The sequence below is a fragment of the Argentina anserina genome, chromosome 1, assembly GCF_933775445.1.
Source record: "Argentina anserina chromosome 1, drPotAnse1.1, whole genome shotgun sequence".
In the NCBI taxonomy this organism is placed as follows: domain Eukaryota; kingdom Viridiplantae; phylum Streptophyta; class Magnoliopsida; order Rosales; family Rosaceae; genus Argentina; species Argentina anserina.
Window position 1 is genome coordinate 3,390,234 of NC_065872.1, and position 15,783 is coordinate 3,406,016.

The following is a 15,783-nucleotide window of genomic DNA, read 5'->3' on the forward strand; positions in this document are numbered from 1 at the left end:
CCACCCCTACTTTTCACTCCTACCTTGACAAGTGCTTCGGGTTGATCGCATCAACAATTCGGTTTATTCTGCGAGTGTGCCAAATTTTGTTGACTTATTTTATATCAGGAAATTGGAATCTTGATGCCCCTTTTGCTTATTTGACTGTTAACCACTGTGTCAAAAACTCTTTTAGAATGATCAGATGTGCTCGTCAAATATGAGATCTAGGTGTGGAAAGCTTAAACAAATGAATGAATGGAAGTGGCTAGTCCAAAGTTTATTTGAAAATGGTGTGTGTATACAAGTAACGGGAACAGTTATTGTACAAAATCGTCTGTACAGTTGGATATGTAACTACACAGCAAGGAATTTACAAATACAAAAGCTTCAAGCTGCCTCAAAACTTTTTTAATCTACAAACTTTGATAAAATGCGATAGGTTCTTTCAAACCTGGCTCATACTCTAGCTTCTGTGACCATACAGGCCCTCCATCTCTATTACAGATTTGCTGATGTCTATGTTCCCAGAACTCACGGGCCTTTCTGCAACGTGTGCCTGCTTTTTGAATGCCCTGCCTTTTGCTTCAACAAGAAATCCATCTTGGCATCAACTCATAATCTTGATGTGATCAAGCATTCAATGTGATCCTTGCCATAACTTCAACATAAACCCATGTTCACTCACACTGCCTTTAGATGATCTCAGTTTTTGCCAGAACTGCTTACTCCTTCCTGTTCCCAAGGGACCTGAACTTGAGTGCCTCCGAAATGACTCTGAATCTTCTCCCCCAGTTCTCACCGATGTACTGTACAACTTCAACAATGAAGCTTCCCTGTCCATGTCAAGATCTGAATCATAGGTGGGAGCAGAATATTGGCGCTGGAAAGGATACGGCATTTGTTCCGAGGTAGTACTTGCAGCAGCAGCCATGTCAATGGGTAAATCTTCACGGCTAGAACTTCGTGAACCTAGTTCTTTTGCATCATCAATCTCATTACAAACAAGCTTCAAGGCCTGAACAACCTCCCCCATAAAAGGTCGATGTGATACCTCTGGTTGTACACACATTGAAGCAATAGCAGCAACTTTCGCTATACTGTCAAATGGAACATCAGATCCTAAATTTTTATCTACAAGTGCTTCCAACCCTTCTTGACTTGTGAGCAGTGGACGGGCCCATGCAACCAGGTTTTCTTCACCAGGTGGCTGTGACATGTCAACTGGTTTTCTTCCACTTAAGAGTTCAAGAAGGACAACCCCATAGCTGTAGACATCACTCTTGACAAGAAGATGCCCCGTCATTGCATATTCTGGAGCCACATACCTGGATAATATAATCATAGGAATGCCAAGAGAGATATCAGAAAAATATTTTGAGAAGCATGCTAAGGATGGTAAGTAGGCTCAACAAAAGATGCAGTCAAAAGGAGATTACACACCCAAAAGTTCCCATTACACGGGTTGATATGTGTCTGTTTTCCTCATCCAAGGCAGTCCGTGCCAAACCAAAATCAGACACTTTTGGTGTAAAATCATTTTCCAGCAAAATATTGCTGGATTTGAAATCTCTGTGTATGACACGGGGGCTGGAATCCTCGTGTAAATATGCCAGACCCCGAGCAGCACCAAGTGCTATTTTCATCCTTGGACCCCAATTAAGTGGAGCAGTTTCTTTGTCAATTCCTGAAACCAAGTAACAATCTTTCAGCACATTTTGAAGAATGGAATAATTATGAACTCAGAAATAAGGCCAAACAAAGAACAAAATAACAGACCATGCAAATGAGATTCCACACTGCCATTAGGAATGAGTTCATAAACCAAGCAGCGGTGCTCTTCTACACATATGCCAATCAACTTGACCAAGTTTCGATGGTGAAGACGACTAAGCATCTCAACTTCAGCCAAAAACTCCCGACCACCCTGCTGATCATCTCTTTTTAGAACTTTGACGGCAACCTTGGTTCCATCTTCAAGATCACCACTGTAAACAAGCCCAAAGCCACCTTCACCGACTATTCTTGAAGGATCAAAATTGTCAGTGGCTTTCGCTATGTCACTTGCACTGAAAGTATTAGCAGATCCTGTATATGTTGCAATGCTAGATCCAAATGATAATGATGCGGAACTGTGCCTGCTATCCCTCAAAGACCCAATAGTACCTGCAAAAAATATAGATTCTTTCCTATATTAGAAATGATAATTTAATAGTCTCCATGACCAAATTTTAACGTTTAAAATACTTGAGGTAGCAATGCCTCAGGGAACCTGGACTTTGCAACTCTTATTACCTGATCGTTTTCCAATAGAAGGTAACAAAGTCCATGGAGTTGATGACAATTGAGAAGCACGGTCTCTAGGTTTGAATAGGAAAACCCAAGCTGCAGCAGAGCATAAAGCAACTACTACAAAGGATGACAGAGCAATAATAGCAATGATGCCGCCACTAAGCCCACTTTTATGCCTCCTCTTGGGCACAGCAACCCCAAAGGGCTTAGCCCTTACATTATTGTTATTAGCAGGATATGGTCCCGCATTTAATACGTCAGCGTCCGAAGAAGGAGGAGATGGAGGCAAACCTATATATACAGACAAAAGCTATAGCAATTGCATAACATAGACATATATAGAGAGAACCTGGTAGTAATACATACCTGGGTAGCGCACATATAGTACTTCATAGTCCCCAAAGTAGGATGCTTCTATAACAACTTGTCTATGCCAAAATCTCTGGTCAGTCAAGAAAGCAGTGGTGCTGTCAAACTTTTCCCCTAGGGGAACTAAGTCAATAAGGACTACTGTTTTGTCTGGGTCCTGAGTAGCAGCATTGGCTCCAATGATGCGAACCTGACTTTGTTGCATGAAAACGCCAACTGCTATTTCCTTGGCTATCTCTGAAACTAAGGGGAAAAAAGTATAGAGAGGAACGCTGAAGCGCAGTCCAACTTGCATAGGCAAGACACAGATACAAGGTGACCCAGGAGGGGTAATGGTATAGGGATCTGTACAAATCATTGATGAACAATCTACAAAATGGGAGAACCTTAATGAAAAATTGTATGATCAACAAAGCGGAAAGAGACACTAGTAATCTTAATGAAAAATTTACTAGATATGTACCTGCATTGGGTGGTGGATGTGGTAATGCATGAACTTGCGGCAGAGGCGGCACTTTTGGACTTGCTGAGAGAGACCCTGGAGCAGAACGAATTGGGGGCACTGACAATAGTATAAAAAAAATTAGTAGGTACGTCTTAAGTAGACAGTAATAGAAACTAAAAAACAATGATAGAATGAGGCCATGATCATTTCTTACTATTGGTATAGTCAGATGCATCTTTTGGAGATTGGGAAGGAGCAGGTGAAACGTGGTTTGCTGATGGAGCGACAGGTAAATGAGATGGGGGAGCTGGCCCTGACAAACAGGTATTGTTTTAGAGTTAAAAAAACTAAACTTCTATTGCTCAGATGTTAAGTGGGACTGAAATATGTAAGAGTGAATGCTTCGGTACCTGGATATAGAGGTGTTGGAGCATAATGTCCTCGCCTCCTTTGTGGTGCCGGTGCAATCACAGGACCTGTATACAAGTACACTAATAGTTATGTTATCATGTAAAAGAACAGAATACACTGTAGAATTTGAATTTATCACATGTAAATCAGGTAAAGTATGAAACCTTGGTGTTCTGAAGTGGAAGGAGAAACTGGATATGATGGTGCAGAAGGATTGGTATGATGATGCTTATACAATGAGCTTGGAGGCGATGATGCGGGAGTACTGTATCCTTTATCAGAAGGAGGTTCAGGAAATGAATCCGATGGTCCAGGGGCAAGTTTATAATGTCTCACGAATTTGTGGACAGAAGGAGCTGTAGCAAAGAACAGGACTTATTATTATAGACTTTTCACAGACTTCCAAATAACAACCATAATGTGATATTGAGTTTCCAAACCTTGAGCTGGGGAATTACTCATGGGTAGTGATGGCTTAGGAGCTAGATATGGTGGTGCAACAACCATTGTTCCACCCTTTTTCCGATGAATGCTGGGGGAAGGAGATGATGCTATAGTTTTGTGGACAGATGGAGCTACAACAGAAAACAGAACCTCGAATTTAAACTTGACAGCAGAAACTTTCCAAGTAGCAACACATATGGAAATATGCAGGTTTTCTATACCTTTAGCTGGGGTGTGCCCCATGGGTAGTGATGGCTTGGGAGCTTCAACTGGGGATGCAACAACTGGTGTTTTATACCTTTTCCGATTGGAGCTTGGGGTAGGAGATGACACCACAGGTTTGTTGACAGATGGAGCTACAGCAGGGAATAAAACATAGAATTATAAACTTCCCAACACAAACTTTTAAGCAGCAATCCATATTAAATATGAGTTACCTATACCTATAGCTGGAGTATGGTCCACGGGTACTGATGGCTTTGGAGCTTCATATGGTGGTGATACAACTGGATTTCCATCCTTTTTCCAGCTAATGCTTGGGGGAGGAGATGATTCAGGTGAGACTTCAGGATCTGAAACGTCAATATATATTTATTAAATGTCAATATTTATATTTCTTAGATTGAAACTATCAAGAGAGAGCACAGTAGTATTCTCAATTGAACTTCTATAACCTATTTATTAAATATAAACCCAACTCTCTCTCTCAACAATAGTCTACTAGCAACATTTGTAGTTGTTTTTATAGCTTAATAGAAATGTTTGTAAAGTAGTACCAGGAAGTGTGGATGGAGGTTCTGCCGGTGTAACAGGATGATGTGAGGGTGGATTTTGAGGCTGTTTACTTGGTGATGCAACTGGTACTAATATAAGAGAACAAGAAAGCGTCAATACAACTTAAAAGGTTTAGTTTTTAATAATCAAGGAAAGCAAGGAACGAGGCCCTACTAGGTAATATAGCTGGTGCTAAACTCGGAGAGGTAGAATGGACTACAGATGTATTCGGTCCTGATGCTCTTGGCAGTGATGAAATAGGTGCTGTGATTTGAAATGAAGCATACCTCTTAAAAGCTCTAACAAATATCTGAGGTCTAGTAGAGTCATAACTTTATGATATATGTACCTGGAGCATTTGGTTCTGGTATGGGAACCTTATTTCCTGGCACATTTCCTTGATGAGAAATTGATGGTGAAGTCTCTGGTGTACTTGGATTAATGACTGGTGAAATTGGTGGCACATTCCTCGAAGGTGTTGCAACTGGTACGGCAGCATAGAAGTGAGATGAAAACACACTAATTCAACATGAAAATCATCACAGTGATAGACACGGTGTGTCATATACCTGGAGCAACTGGCACTGAGATAGGACCATTATTAGCTGGTGTCTTTTTAGGGGGAACAGTAGGGGGCACAGATGGTGCTTGAGTTTGTACATCTACTAGTGGCGGAGCTGCATTTTGTGGTGGCAACACTGCTAGAGTACTTGGTGAAAGGGATGGTACCTGTGTCTTTTTGGTGGGAATAGTTGGCGGCACAGACGGTGCATGAGTTTGTACATATACTGGTGGAGGAGCTGTAAACTGTGGTGGCACCACTGCTGGAGTACTTGGTGAAACGGATGGCACTTGTCCTTCAATTTTAGGAGGCATAAGAGGTGGCATTGCAGGCGCAGGGTGCAAATCTGACCCTGCATTGCCAAATTAAGAGCTCAGTCATGAGTTCTAATCTGAAAGGCAGAGTAATGGGAACCTGCAATCAGGACTTACCATTTGGCTGTAATGCTGGGTTTGGTACATTACTTCCAAATGACTTGCTTTGAGGTAGAGGACCAGGTGTTGTCTCAATAGGAGGGTTCACAGAGAGAAATTCTGGTGATGGTGATGGATTCAATCCTAAGAGAACATAAGAGTTAAACAAGCTGTCAAAACCAACACTTGAGCCTATATACGATTTCATTCTTATTCTGAAACAACTTTGTAGTCACATTAAGCCTTTATACTATTCAATGGTAAGGCATTACCAGATCAACATGAAACCCAAGATATCATTGAAGTAGCTAAACTCATGTGATTTTGGACACTTTTTTTTAAACGGAAAATACTATGTTTCTGAAAATTTTGAACATCAATTTCAACAACTTGACAAAATCAGCATATGTTCCGATCGAAGTGTCGAAATTAATGAACTTGATGTGATTACAGCATTTGGTCATGCTTGTCCGAGTAAGCTACATTTTGGTTTTGCAAACAAGCAATAGCATCATAAAATTCACAGACCCAGATCACTGTTGCTGACGCACAAAAGCTTTCGAATCATATTTAACTTAACTATTTCATTCACTAGTTCTAATGCTTAATGAAACCTTCATAAAGATTTAACGAAGATTGAAACTCACCTGCAGATCCTTGGAGAGCTAAAGCAAATGCAAGGACAAAGAGATTAATCAGCTGGAGAAAGGCTGGCATCACCATTCCCATACAACACAAATCTCAATAATCTCCACCCCCACTCCTCAATGATGAAGAAGCAATCAGAGAACAATAAAATAATAGTACCAGAATGAATAGGTGAATTATTATTCTATGCAATGATGACTTGAAGCAAGAACTAAAGCAGTGAGTTACATTAGAAAAGAACCACAAGTAGTGAGATGGAAGCAATGAGAGGAAGCAAGTTTATTAAGAAACCCAGAACTGGATTTGGTGACAAGAGCTAGGAGAACTAATAGACCTCTAGCTTGACCAAAGCTCTGAAATTTGCAGAGCCTTGCGATTTCCATGAAAGATGCAGTCTTTTCTACAGACATGAGTTGTAAAAACACAACTGGAAACTTGAAGAAAAACCAGGAATACAAAAAATAAATTAATATTAATACACACACTACAACTGCTAAAGGAACAGACTTTGTAACTAAGAGAGAGACAGAGAGAGTTGAGTTGGGTTGGGCAGAGAGAGAAGAGTCAGGAGAGAGAGAGAGAGAGAGAGAGAGAGAGAGAGATGCTGGGTTAATATTTTATTAGGGGGAAGGCAGATTTTTATGTTAATGGGGAATGAACCAAAGTTGGAAACTAATCAACTGGGGGTTGAAATTCTTGGAATTTTCTTAATGGGATTTTACTTCATTTCTTTGTTCTTGGTGGGTACTTGCCTTACCTGGTTGGCCATCTAGCTCCTGGAGTTATACTGGGGATTTTAGGCTTGTCTCATAATCCCAATTTGACACATCACCTGATCACCTTCCTTTTCTTCTTTGATCTGGTTAACTGTCAGGTTTAGCAATCAGCATCCTCATCAGATAAAAAGTAATTTTCTTTTTAGTTGGGAAATTATAAAAAAATAAATAAAAAAAGTGTGTGATTAGTAATGTTTTCTTTCCCACTAAAAGATGTGGATTGAAGAAGAAGTCTTTGTAACAGAAAGTTTTTTTTGTTGGTTAAACTATCATTATAGACTCATATGTTAATGATTCATCAAGACCCAGAATACGGTATAAATTTTTGACAGATGCAGATTTCAGTTTTTGAATTTTTAAACAAAATTTATAGGTAGCAGAAATAAGAGATTTGATCAGTGAGGCCTGAATATAAATCTAGAACTATGATTTTCTTCTCGGATGAGGTTGATGTAAGTATTAATTTCTGAGGGTCCAATGTTCTTTAATTTTGGAACAGTGCTAATCAATTTGAAGAAAAAGTTGTATGAAATAAAGGAAGAGATTTTTTTGAACAATAAAATTAAGGAAGAGAATGAGCCAGCCACAAACTTAAAGCCTTTATGGGTTGCTATATTGGATCCCACGGTGCTTTGTCTTTTGCAGATTTATACAGAGATTATGACTGAAGGGTTTCCCTAAACTTTGTGGACTGTGGTTGTTGTTAATCAGGTCATGATACATGTGTTGATGGTATGTGAGTTCCAAAATTTCTTGTCATCTTCAAAATCTTAATCAGGCCATGATACATGTGTTGATGGTGCACCATTATTGGATAACATGGATCTAAAATGCCGACACCTCAGCGTTTGAGCTAAGTTTTTGAATATTAAACGGCAATATTACAAACACATTTAGGTAAAGATGAAGTGAAATGAAATGTTTGATAAATTACATCAAAGATCTATCATAAACCATGAGACTTAAAAACTTAAACTTACTATTTACAACTTGAGAAGAATCAAAAATTAGGTAACTCATTTCTTTCCCGAGAAGAATCAATTCCTTTTCAAACTTGTCCAGAGCAGCTATCAAGCAGACAACAGAACATTATGGGACTTTGGCAAGCCTAGATGATAGATTACAGTGGACCGTCAACAATCTAGTGCGTTCTTCACAGTTCACATTGTCCCCCAAACACATTCTGCTTTCTCTATTTCTTGTTTTCTTGTTTCTTTTTTCCCTTTTTCACTCGAGTGATTTCACGTACTTACAAATCTGAGGCTGAGTCATATAGAGTCACAGCCAAAATGTGGATTTCATTTTCACAATGATTTCTCTTCTGATTTAGAGTAGCTCGTGATCCAAATAGTTTCTTGTGACTCACTCCATCTTTCCATGAGTAAGAAGGAGAGCGCCATGTTACTATTTTCCACAAAGCTTCTTTATAACCATCTTCTTGGTGAAGGAACCCTTTTTTCACCCAAGAAGATTAACTGGGAATGGAAGCAACCAAAAGAGTTGGAATCTGGGAACTGGGGTGCTCAGTTTCTAACTATTTCAAGTGCATTCTTAACCAGATGGAACACATCATTACTTTACACACTTGAAATTCTATTTGGTTTGGAGAAATGAATGGAGTGTTTGTGAAAGAAAAGGCTACCGCATACCCAAGTAATAAGTGAAGAAACTCGTTCCCAATGGACACACACCTACCAAACATAGAAAATCAAAATGGAAATACATCTTGGATCGGTTATATTTAAAGTGTGATTGACCACCTTCATGTTTTTTATGTATATATATAGTAGGTCAAGGATGATTTTCTGAAATTCTTGATCCTTAATACATAACATACTCCTTAGGGCAATGGTTGCTCCTTTTGCAGGCTGAAGCTTTGCAAAGGCTGAAAAGAAAAGAGAAACTATATCTAATGAATATTCCTCGCCCACTCTGGTTGGCTCTCCAACCTAACCCCAACTCTTTTTTTTTAAAAAAAGCTTAATGGGAGAATAAGGATCATCATGATATTTTGGACCCTGAGAGCTTTCAGAGCCATACTGGACCACCATAGCGGTGACCAAGGTCGGAAATATTTGCCCATATTCAGCTATATTCCGGCCGATTATTCCTTTTTCCTGTGGGCAAAATTCATCTCTAGAATCACTCTATTATGGAAATTACTGTCCCTTACGACCAATATTTTAAACGTTGATCACGACTGCTGGTCAGTAGTCGTTGCAGAAATTCTGGAAATCAGAGTTGGAATGAAGTAGAAATTGACTAAGATGATAAGCAAATAACCAAATTATATAGATATATAATTTGATTCTTCAGCACATTCCAACACATGTCGGCCACAGCCCTTTTTTGCTTGCATCCCTCAATATACAATAATCCACAGAAAAGAACAAGGGAAGAAATCTTTATAAAGAAGTTTCTTGTCTTTTAAAACTGGAAGTAATTAAACAATGTGCTTTGATATGGAAGGATTGGAAGCATCCGCAGAGTGAAGATGACAGAAAACCGCAAAGGCCGAATGCACAGATAATCAAAGTAGGAATATAAGCACTCAAAAACAAACTCAAATGCTGAACTTACTTGGCCTCATCTTCATCTTTGAAAAAAGATCGTTTGGGGTTAGTTTTATCAACATTACAGCTACAAATTCAATTTCACCACTGGAAGTGACAAAACAATGATATAGATTGACCAACTTGGGGTTTGGTTCTCAAAATTGACAAAAATATGAATACTAGGGAGATTGGTGAACCCCACCAGTAGAGTGCTACAAAACTACAACGGACATTAAAAATCACATTCAAGGTCTCGTTGTTTACTTTCTTTTCGGATAAAAGTTAGCTGTTTGGATCAAATTCTGCAAACCTACTCTTGAAATTTTCTACCATCTTTGTTTCCTCTTCTTTGCTATCTGTACAGTTCCTCCAATCAGCCCTGTCAGCCTTGTTCAATAACCCCGCCATAACCTGTAAAATATGGCATTTGCCATAGGCTTCAAAGTTCATCAAGAATGTTCAAATTTTAACCAAACTGAAATGTATGATCTAAATTCCAAATGATGGAATTGCAGTCGGAGCACGTGCAGAAATCATATCTCAGGATATGCAATTGGCACAAAGGATAGTGGATTCTATATCATCTTGGTTCTAATCATTGAACCTTACAGAGAAAAGAAAAAAGAAAAAAAAATAGGTACAACTTATGTGCTTACCTCACGTCCAAACTGGGCTAAGAATTTCTCACTCTCCTCAATTAAGTGTGATAGGACTGTACCATCAGGGAGTTCAACATAGAAAAAGCTAAAATTCCTATCAAATTGTGTCCTCAACGATTTTCTCCCATCAGAACTGGTGATGACTGCAATAAAGAAAAACACCAATTTCAAACATACAGTAGAGGCTTATTAATATCTTAATCCTCAAGATTATACTTGAGAAAACTACTTTAATACAAGCACAGTAATTTTGGCCAGTGTTTTAAGGGAAACAGAACTCCTATAGTTATGTAGAACTAGAATCTTACATTTTGTGGTCGTAAACTTGAAGCCGAGCCTGTCAGCAGCTAAGTGAAATATATTTTGAACACTGGCTGCTTTGGCTGATGGAATAGGAACAACCTATGTAACAGGACAATATGTAAGTGATCCCCGCAGAAAAACATGTTTTAAACATTTGCAACATATATCCTTACCTGAAGATTGGCATGAGTTGAGCGTTTTGAAGCCCACTCAAAGAAAACAACTTCCTTTTCTTGTTTCTTATAAAACTTTTTCAGACTATCCTGGAATCTACCGAGCTCAATCTCACATTCGGAGGGTAGAGAAAGGGTATTGGGTGAATGCCCAATAGGGATTAGCAATACGTGGTCTTCAACAAGTGGGCCTTTAGCAAGTGCACAGTAGTAATGCTCCCCTAAGCTGATAAATAGATGCGACTCTATTTTGGAGCTTGACAAACAAAACCAGCACTCTGTAGACCTGTAATTCACTAGCAGAATAGATAATCAAAAACATAGCACAGAATCATTTACTTACTGTATCACTGAAAAGCACCATCTTGAAACCCCCTCATTAGCCTTCTCATTAAGCATAAACCAGAAGAATAAAACAGAGGTCTGACACTCAAACACCAACCTGGTAGCATTTCCAGTGCGTCTCTTGTGAGAATTGCTTTCACCTTCATCCTGTAAGCTGTGCTTAAATTTGCAATCAGTACCCCTTTCACACTTTCCTTTGTTCATAAAATCAAAGCAAACACCTCTCAAAGATTGTTCTCTTGCATCCATGTCATGTTGAAAGTTGCAAGCTTCCCCACGCGGACAAGAACCAGAGGATACAAACTTAAAGCACAACCTATTACCATCTCCAGCTCCATGTTTCTGCCTTTTTTGGGAGACATCATACCTCCAGTACTGTGAATCAGAACCAGATAGATCATCACTAGACCTCTTGGCACCTTCTTTCGCCCCAGCTGTTCCCTCGATATACATGTATGGAGACACAGTAGTGTTTGATGATTTTGTCTTAAGCTCAATAGCAGACATGGTAGATGCTGGAGTGGGAGAAAGTGCATGAAGAAATTTCTGAGAGCAGTGGATATCAAGAGTGATACAGATGTCAGACAAAAAAAAATCTATACTTGATCAATGGTATTTGAAATTGTGCTCAGAACATAAACCTGCTTATCTTTGTTTCCAACTGGAGCAAGACCTATGAAGCGGGTGACATGTACAGCATCGGCATTGGAGTAAGGCTCACGCGCATAGAAAACTCCTTTTGTGCCCGCAATATGATAGCTAACAAAGAAGACAAACTTTGATCAGAATCAGAAAATCAATGCACATACAAAACGTATTCTGATAGCCATGCAGGCCACTGTATGAAGTAAATAATGCAATACCGTACCGTGGTTTGATCTCAGCAACTAACTCTGCCACAGTAGAGTCGGTGCCAAAAGGCTCAGAGGCTCCAGGAGGAATATCAGATGTAGCTGCTTTATTTGTAACCCCACTTGGCCATTCATTAGTAATGATCAGTCAAGGAAAACACAAAAACAGTCCAGGTACTACCAAAAAAAAATCTCTCTCCAATATGTGAAATTTAATTTATAATAAAACTCAAGGATATGTTAGGAACAAGTCAACGATCCCAGGATCCTCAGCGATTGCTCGCAACGCATCGACATCATCCTGACTGTAAGTACCAAACTGTTGGCTATCCGAAGACTGCAGACCGGATAAATACACCACGGACAATCCTACATATGAGCTCATCATTCAGTTATCAACAGAAATGACCCCATCCCTAAGATGTACAATGGCCATTGGCATCTAATTAAAATTGAACTGATCAACGACTAAACTGATTCTTAGCAGACTAAAACCTTAGCTAAGAATTTCGAAAACACACTCAGCTTAGCTCAACACAACTCCTAACCAAAATTTTAAACAACTATAAATGGAATCAATTTAAGCTCAGTTTTAATTTTTAACAGCTGAATCAGTAAGCTTAAGATAACAATGTGCCTGAAAGTAAATAAAATTTTCACCTTGGAAGGTGAATTTGCCACTGCCTTTGAGCCAGTAGAGATTGTTGCAGACCTTCAAGCCATCCATTTTAAAGCCTTGGTTACCGGCGTCCTTGGTTGCCGCCAATAGAAACTTCGTGCTGCCGACGCCGTAGTCGCCGATGAAGTAGGTCGGGAGCGGAATCTCGGCGCGGCCTTCGATGTAGCCGGCGAACTCGTCTAGCTGGTCCGCCGAGTCGGGGAAGAACTGGCCGACGCAGAACAACGCGTCGAAGGGACCGGCCGATTTGTTGACCTAAAAACGAGTTAATCACAGTGTCAGATCAAATCAAATGAGAAAAGAGGAAGATAGCGAGAGAGAGAAAGAGAGAGACCGAGACGACTCGTTTGAAGAGCTGCTTGAGGTTGCCGGAGACGTCGCCGCAGAGTAAGATTTTGGGAGGAGGCATGGCGGTGAGAGAGAAGAAGCGGGAGGATTTGGAGGTTGAAGAAGACGGGTGAGAATCGACTGTGAAGGTTTGCTTTTGATTCCGGTAAAAAGATTAATGGGCCTGGTTGTGGAAATTAATATAAATGGGCCTGATATTTTGCCCCATTTTTTTTATAGCATGTGATAAGAGTGACCCAGTGGGAATGAAGAAAATAACGTCAAAGAACGTTTGCTTGTATAAGATCATGTTACGTTCATGTCAAGAAGAAATGATAGTATTAATATGAAATCAGAGGTCTGAACGTCCCTCACCATGAGAAAGAGTACGATGATTATCTGACTTTGTCTCCGAGGTCCTCGATGATAGAAATATAAGATCTTATGGTTAAATTAAGACAATATTAGTACAATGACGAACTACGACCTCAAATAAAATAGTGTAACAAACATCTGCTCTGTGTTGGTCGCATCAATTGCTTCTAATGAAATAGTGTAACAGAATATGCCTTGTAATGCGTATTTATTCCAAATTTCACTATGCACATTGTGCATGTTGCTCATCCCAAAGTTCTCCAATTCTCTGAGGAAGTGGGTAGCTAAGGCCTAAGGGTTACATGAAGATAGAATTTGCAAGAGCACTTGGCCTTACTCGAGCATAGTTAAAGATGTACGTGTAAACCGGTATACGTACTTGTCTATGAAGATGGAGATTAGGGTTTCGATCTTAGTGTCCACACTCGAGCGACTCGACCAGAAATGAATTGAAAGGTGCCGTACAATTGGCCCGAGGGTCCATATTTACGGTACTGTTCATAAAGGCTATAGAGTATTACCGATTTTGTCTTCCTTTCTTCTATTTTCTTCCACGCTCTTCTGCTTTCTTCTCACCCCGCTTCTTCTCAATACTGGGTTTGTCATCAAACCTCTCACCCGCTTAGTTATTTCTCTACCATGAAGCTCCTGCATCTAAACACTAGGATTTTAGAGTGCGACAATCTTGAGGGCTTTTTGACAGCCGTGGAGCTTGAGGCACGTGTAGGTTCTTTCTTTCTGTCCCTCCATTGTGATTTCAATTCTGCAGATATAAGGAAGGGGAATAACGGGAAGAGGAAATGGTTTTTCTCAAGTAAAATATGGTACTAAAGCAAATTTTGTATCAAGCAAAGCGATTTCATATTTTGCTCAAGTAAATTAATTTTTTCACACACTCATTCACAATTTACTTAAGCAATTCAATTTTATCTTATTGTGAAATGACTAAATTTTTTTACCAGATATTTTTACAACCAATAATAATGTGCCACGTGTCGTTATCGACTCGATATTATCCAAAATTTCCGATAAGATTTTCGACTAATAGAGAATTGACGTGTGTCCCTGCCACGTGTCATTATCGGTAAAATAATTGGAGCATATTTCCGATAAGATTTTCGACTAATAGAGAATTGACACGTGTCAGTGTCGGCAAAATAATTAGACCAGATTTTTGGTAAGATTTTCGACTAATTTGCTATAAAACATCTAATATCACTCATTCTATTCTCACACAATTGTGAAGAATCTAAGCATATAACTCATCATTCAATCTAAACACTTAGCAACACTTTCTTGTTCATCATTTTGATGAATCCTTTCATATTCCTTAATTTTTTCAGGCGGAGACAACGTCAACAATAAGAAGATGACGATATGGAGCAATCATTCGTCAATTAGGTGTTGTGGGCTCCGCCAGGCGGTGAAGCAATTGACGGAGCAAAGTTTGCTCGAGCAGAGGGGCGAGCAAATCTCGTCCGGTGTGAAATTGGAAATGAGTTTGCTCGAGCAAATCTCTCGGTCACAGTCGGTGCTCGACACCACCTCCTCCTTTGCGGGTGCTCTAAGGAAGCAGCTTGTAAGTTCATGTTATTGATCAAAGTACGTAACACTACATAATATAATTAGGGTAAACTTGAATACTTCATTTGACGTTGATAATCATATTAGAATTGAATAAGTAGTACAAGCTAGTACTTGGTAATACGTCGCACCATATTGTCCATGCATAGTCGACATGGTGCTGCCGTGCCTAGTCCTAGCTAATAGTAGCAATGATACAAAAATGTCTACTGTTTAAGCTTATCATCCAAACATTGCCAAAAAAGAAAAAGAAAAACTCATCATCCAGACAATCTCAGTTTCGTTTCTAACTAGCTTACAAAAGTCCTGCACATTATTCGACTGCATTTTCATATATAACAAGTCAAAGCGAAGTTGGGCTCCAGAGATTTCCTTCGATTCACGTATTGTTATTTGGTCTTATGTAATGATTTTATATGTTCAATTTGGTGACTCAAGGATAGGTATCAAGCTACATCTCTTGTAACTTCAAAAAGAGAAGATATTTTTCATTAACAAAATAGATTGGGAAAGAAAAACCCTTTTATTTCTCAATTAACCCCTTGATCAATTGGGATTGTGAAACTCTTGCTTTCAGAATGGGCTAATATGTTCCCATTCCTTTTGTTGTTAATTTACTATACATTAATATATGTTATACATAATACGTTTCACATTTAACGGTTGAAATATATTATTTTTCTGATGACATTTATAAAATATTGATTATGTATACTAAAATTAAAAAAAATAAACGTCATTGTCAATATTAGAAACAGCAAACACACGTGTCAGGTGCTAACCGGCTTTTGATCCTTTTCATGTATGGCTGCTTATATA

General features: G+C 39.1%; 2 protein-coding genes across 3 annotated transcripts; both read right to left on the reverse strand.

The window, feature by feature from the left end:
- Positions 1-234: 234 nt before the first annotated feature.
- LOC126785383 (receptor-like serine/threonine-protein kinase ALE2) lies at positions 235-6,917 on the reverse strand. Of its 2 annotated transcripts, none has more exons than XM_050511069.1 (18): positions 6,337-6,917; positions 5,708-5,833; positions 5,284-5,628; positions 5,064-5,198; positions 4,889-4,978; positions 4,717-4,803; positions 4,384-4,512; positions 4,162-4,296; positions 3,937-4,071; positions 3,661-3,852; positions 3,496-3,561; positions 3,300-3,398; positions 3,104-3,202; positions 2,638-3,009; positions 2,275-2,562; positions 1,759-1,998; positions 1,423-1,666; positions 235-1,307 (listed from the first exon to the last, which is right to left on the reverse strand). In XM_050511069.1, the coding sequence occupies exons 1-18, from the start codon at positions 6,416-6,418 to the stop codon at positions 620-622; spliced, it is 3,552 nt and encodes a 1,183-aa protein (XP_050367026.1). In that variant the 5' UTR covers positions 6,419-6,917; the 3' UTR covers positions 235-619. The 2 variants fall into 2 exon arrangements, with proteins under 2 accessions (XP_050367026.1, XP_050367017.1); XM_050511060.1 differs by having other exon boundaries at positions 1,759-2,145; positions 6,337-6,916.
- A 2,756-nt stretch (positions 6,918-9,673) lies between these two features.
- LOC126787696 (zinc finger CCCH domain-containing protein 64) lies at positions 9,674-13,132 on the reverse strand. The gene is made up of 10 exons (XM_050513598.1): positions 13,013-13,132; positions 12,660-12,933; positions 12,239-12,368; positions 12,017-12,136; positions 11,790-11,907; positions 11,246-11,694; positions 10,804-11,089; positions 10,636-10,729; positions 10,325-10,470; positions 9,674-10,079 (listed from the first exon to the last, which is right to left on the reverse strand). Exons 1-10 carry the CDS (start codon positions 13,085-13,087, stop codon positions 9,951-9,953), a joined length of 1,821 nt encoding a protein of 606 aa, XP_050369555.1. The 5' UTR covers positions 13,088-13,132; the 3' UTR covers positions 9,674-9,950.
- Between the last annotated feature and the right edge of the window lie 2,651 nt (positions 13,133-15,783).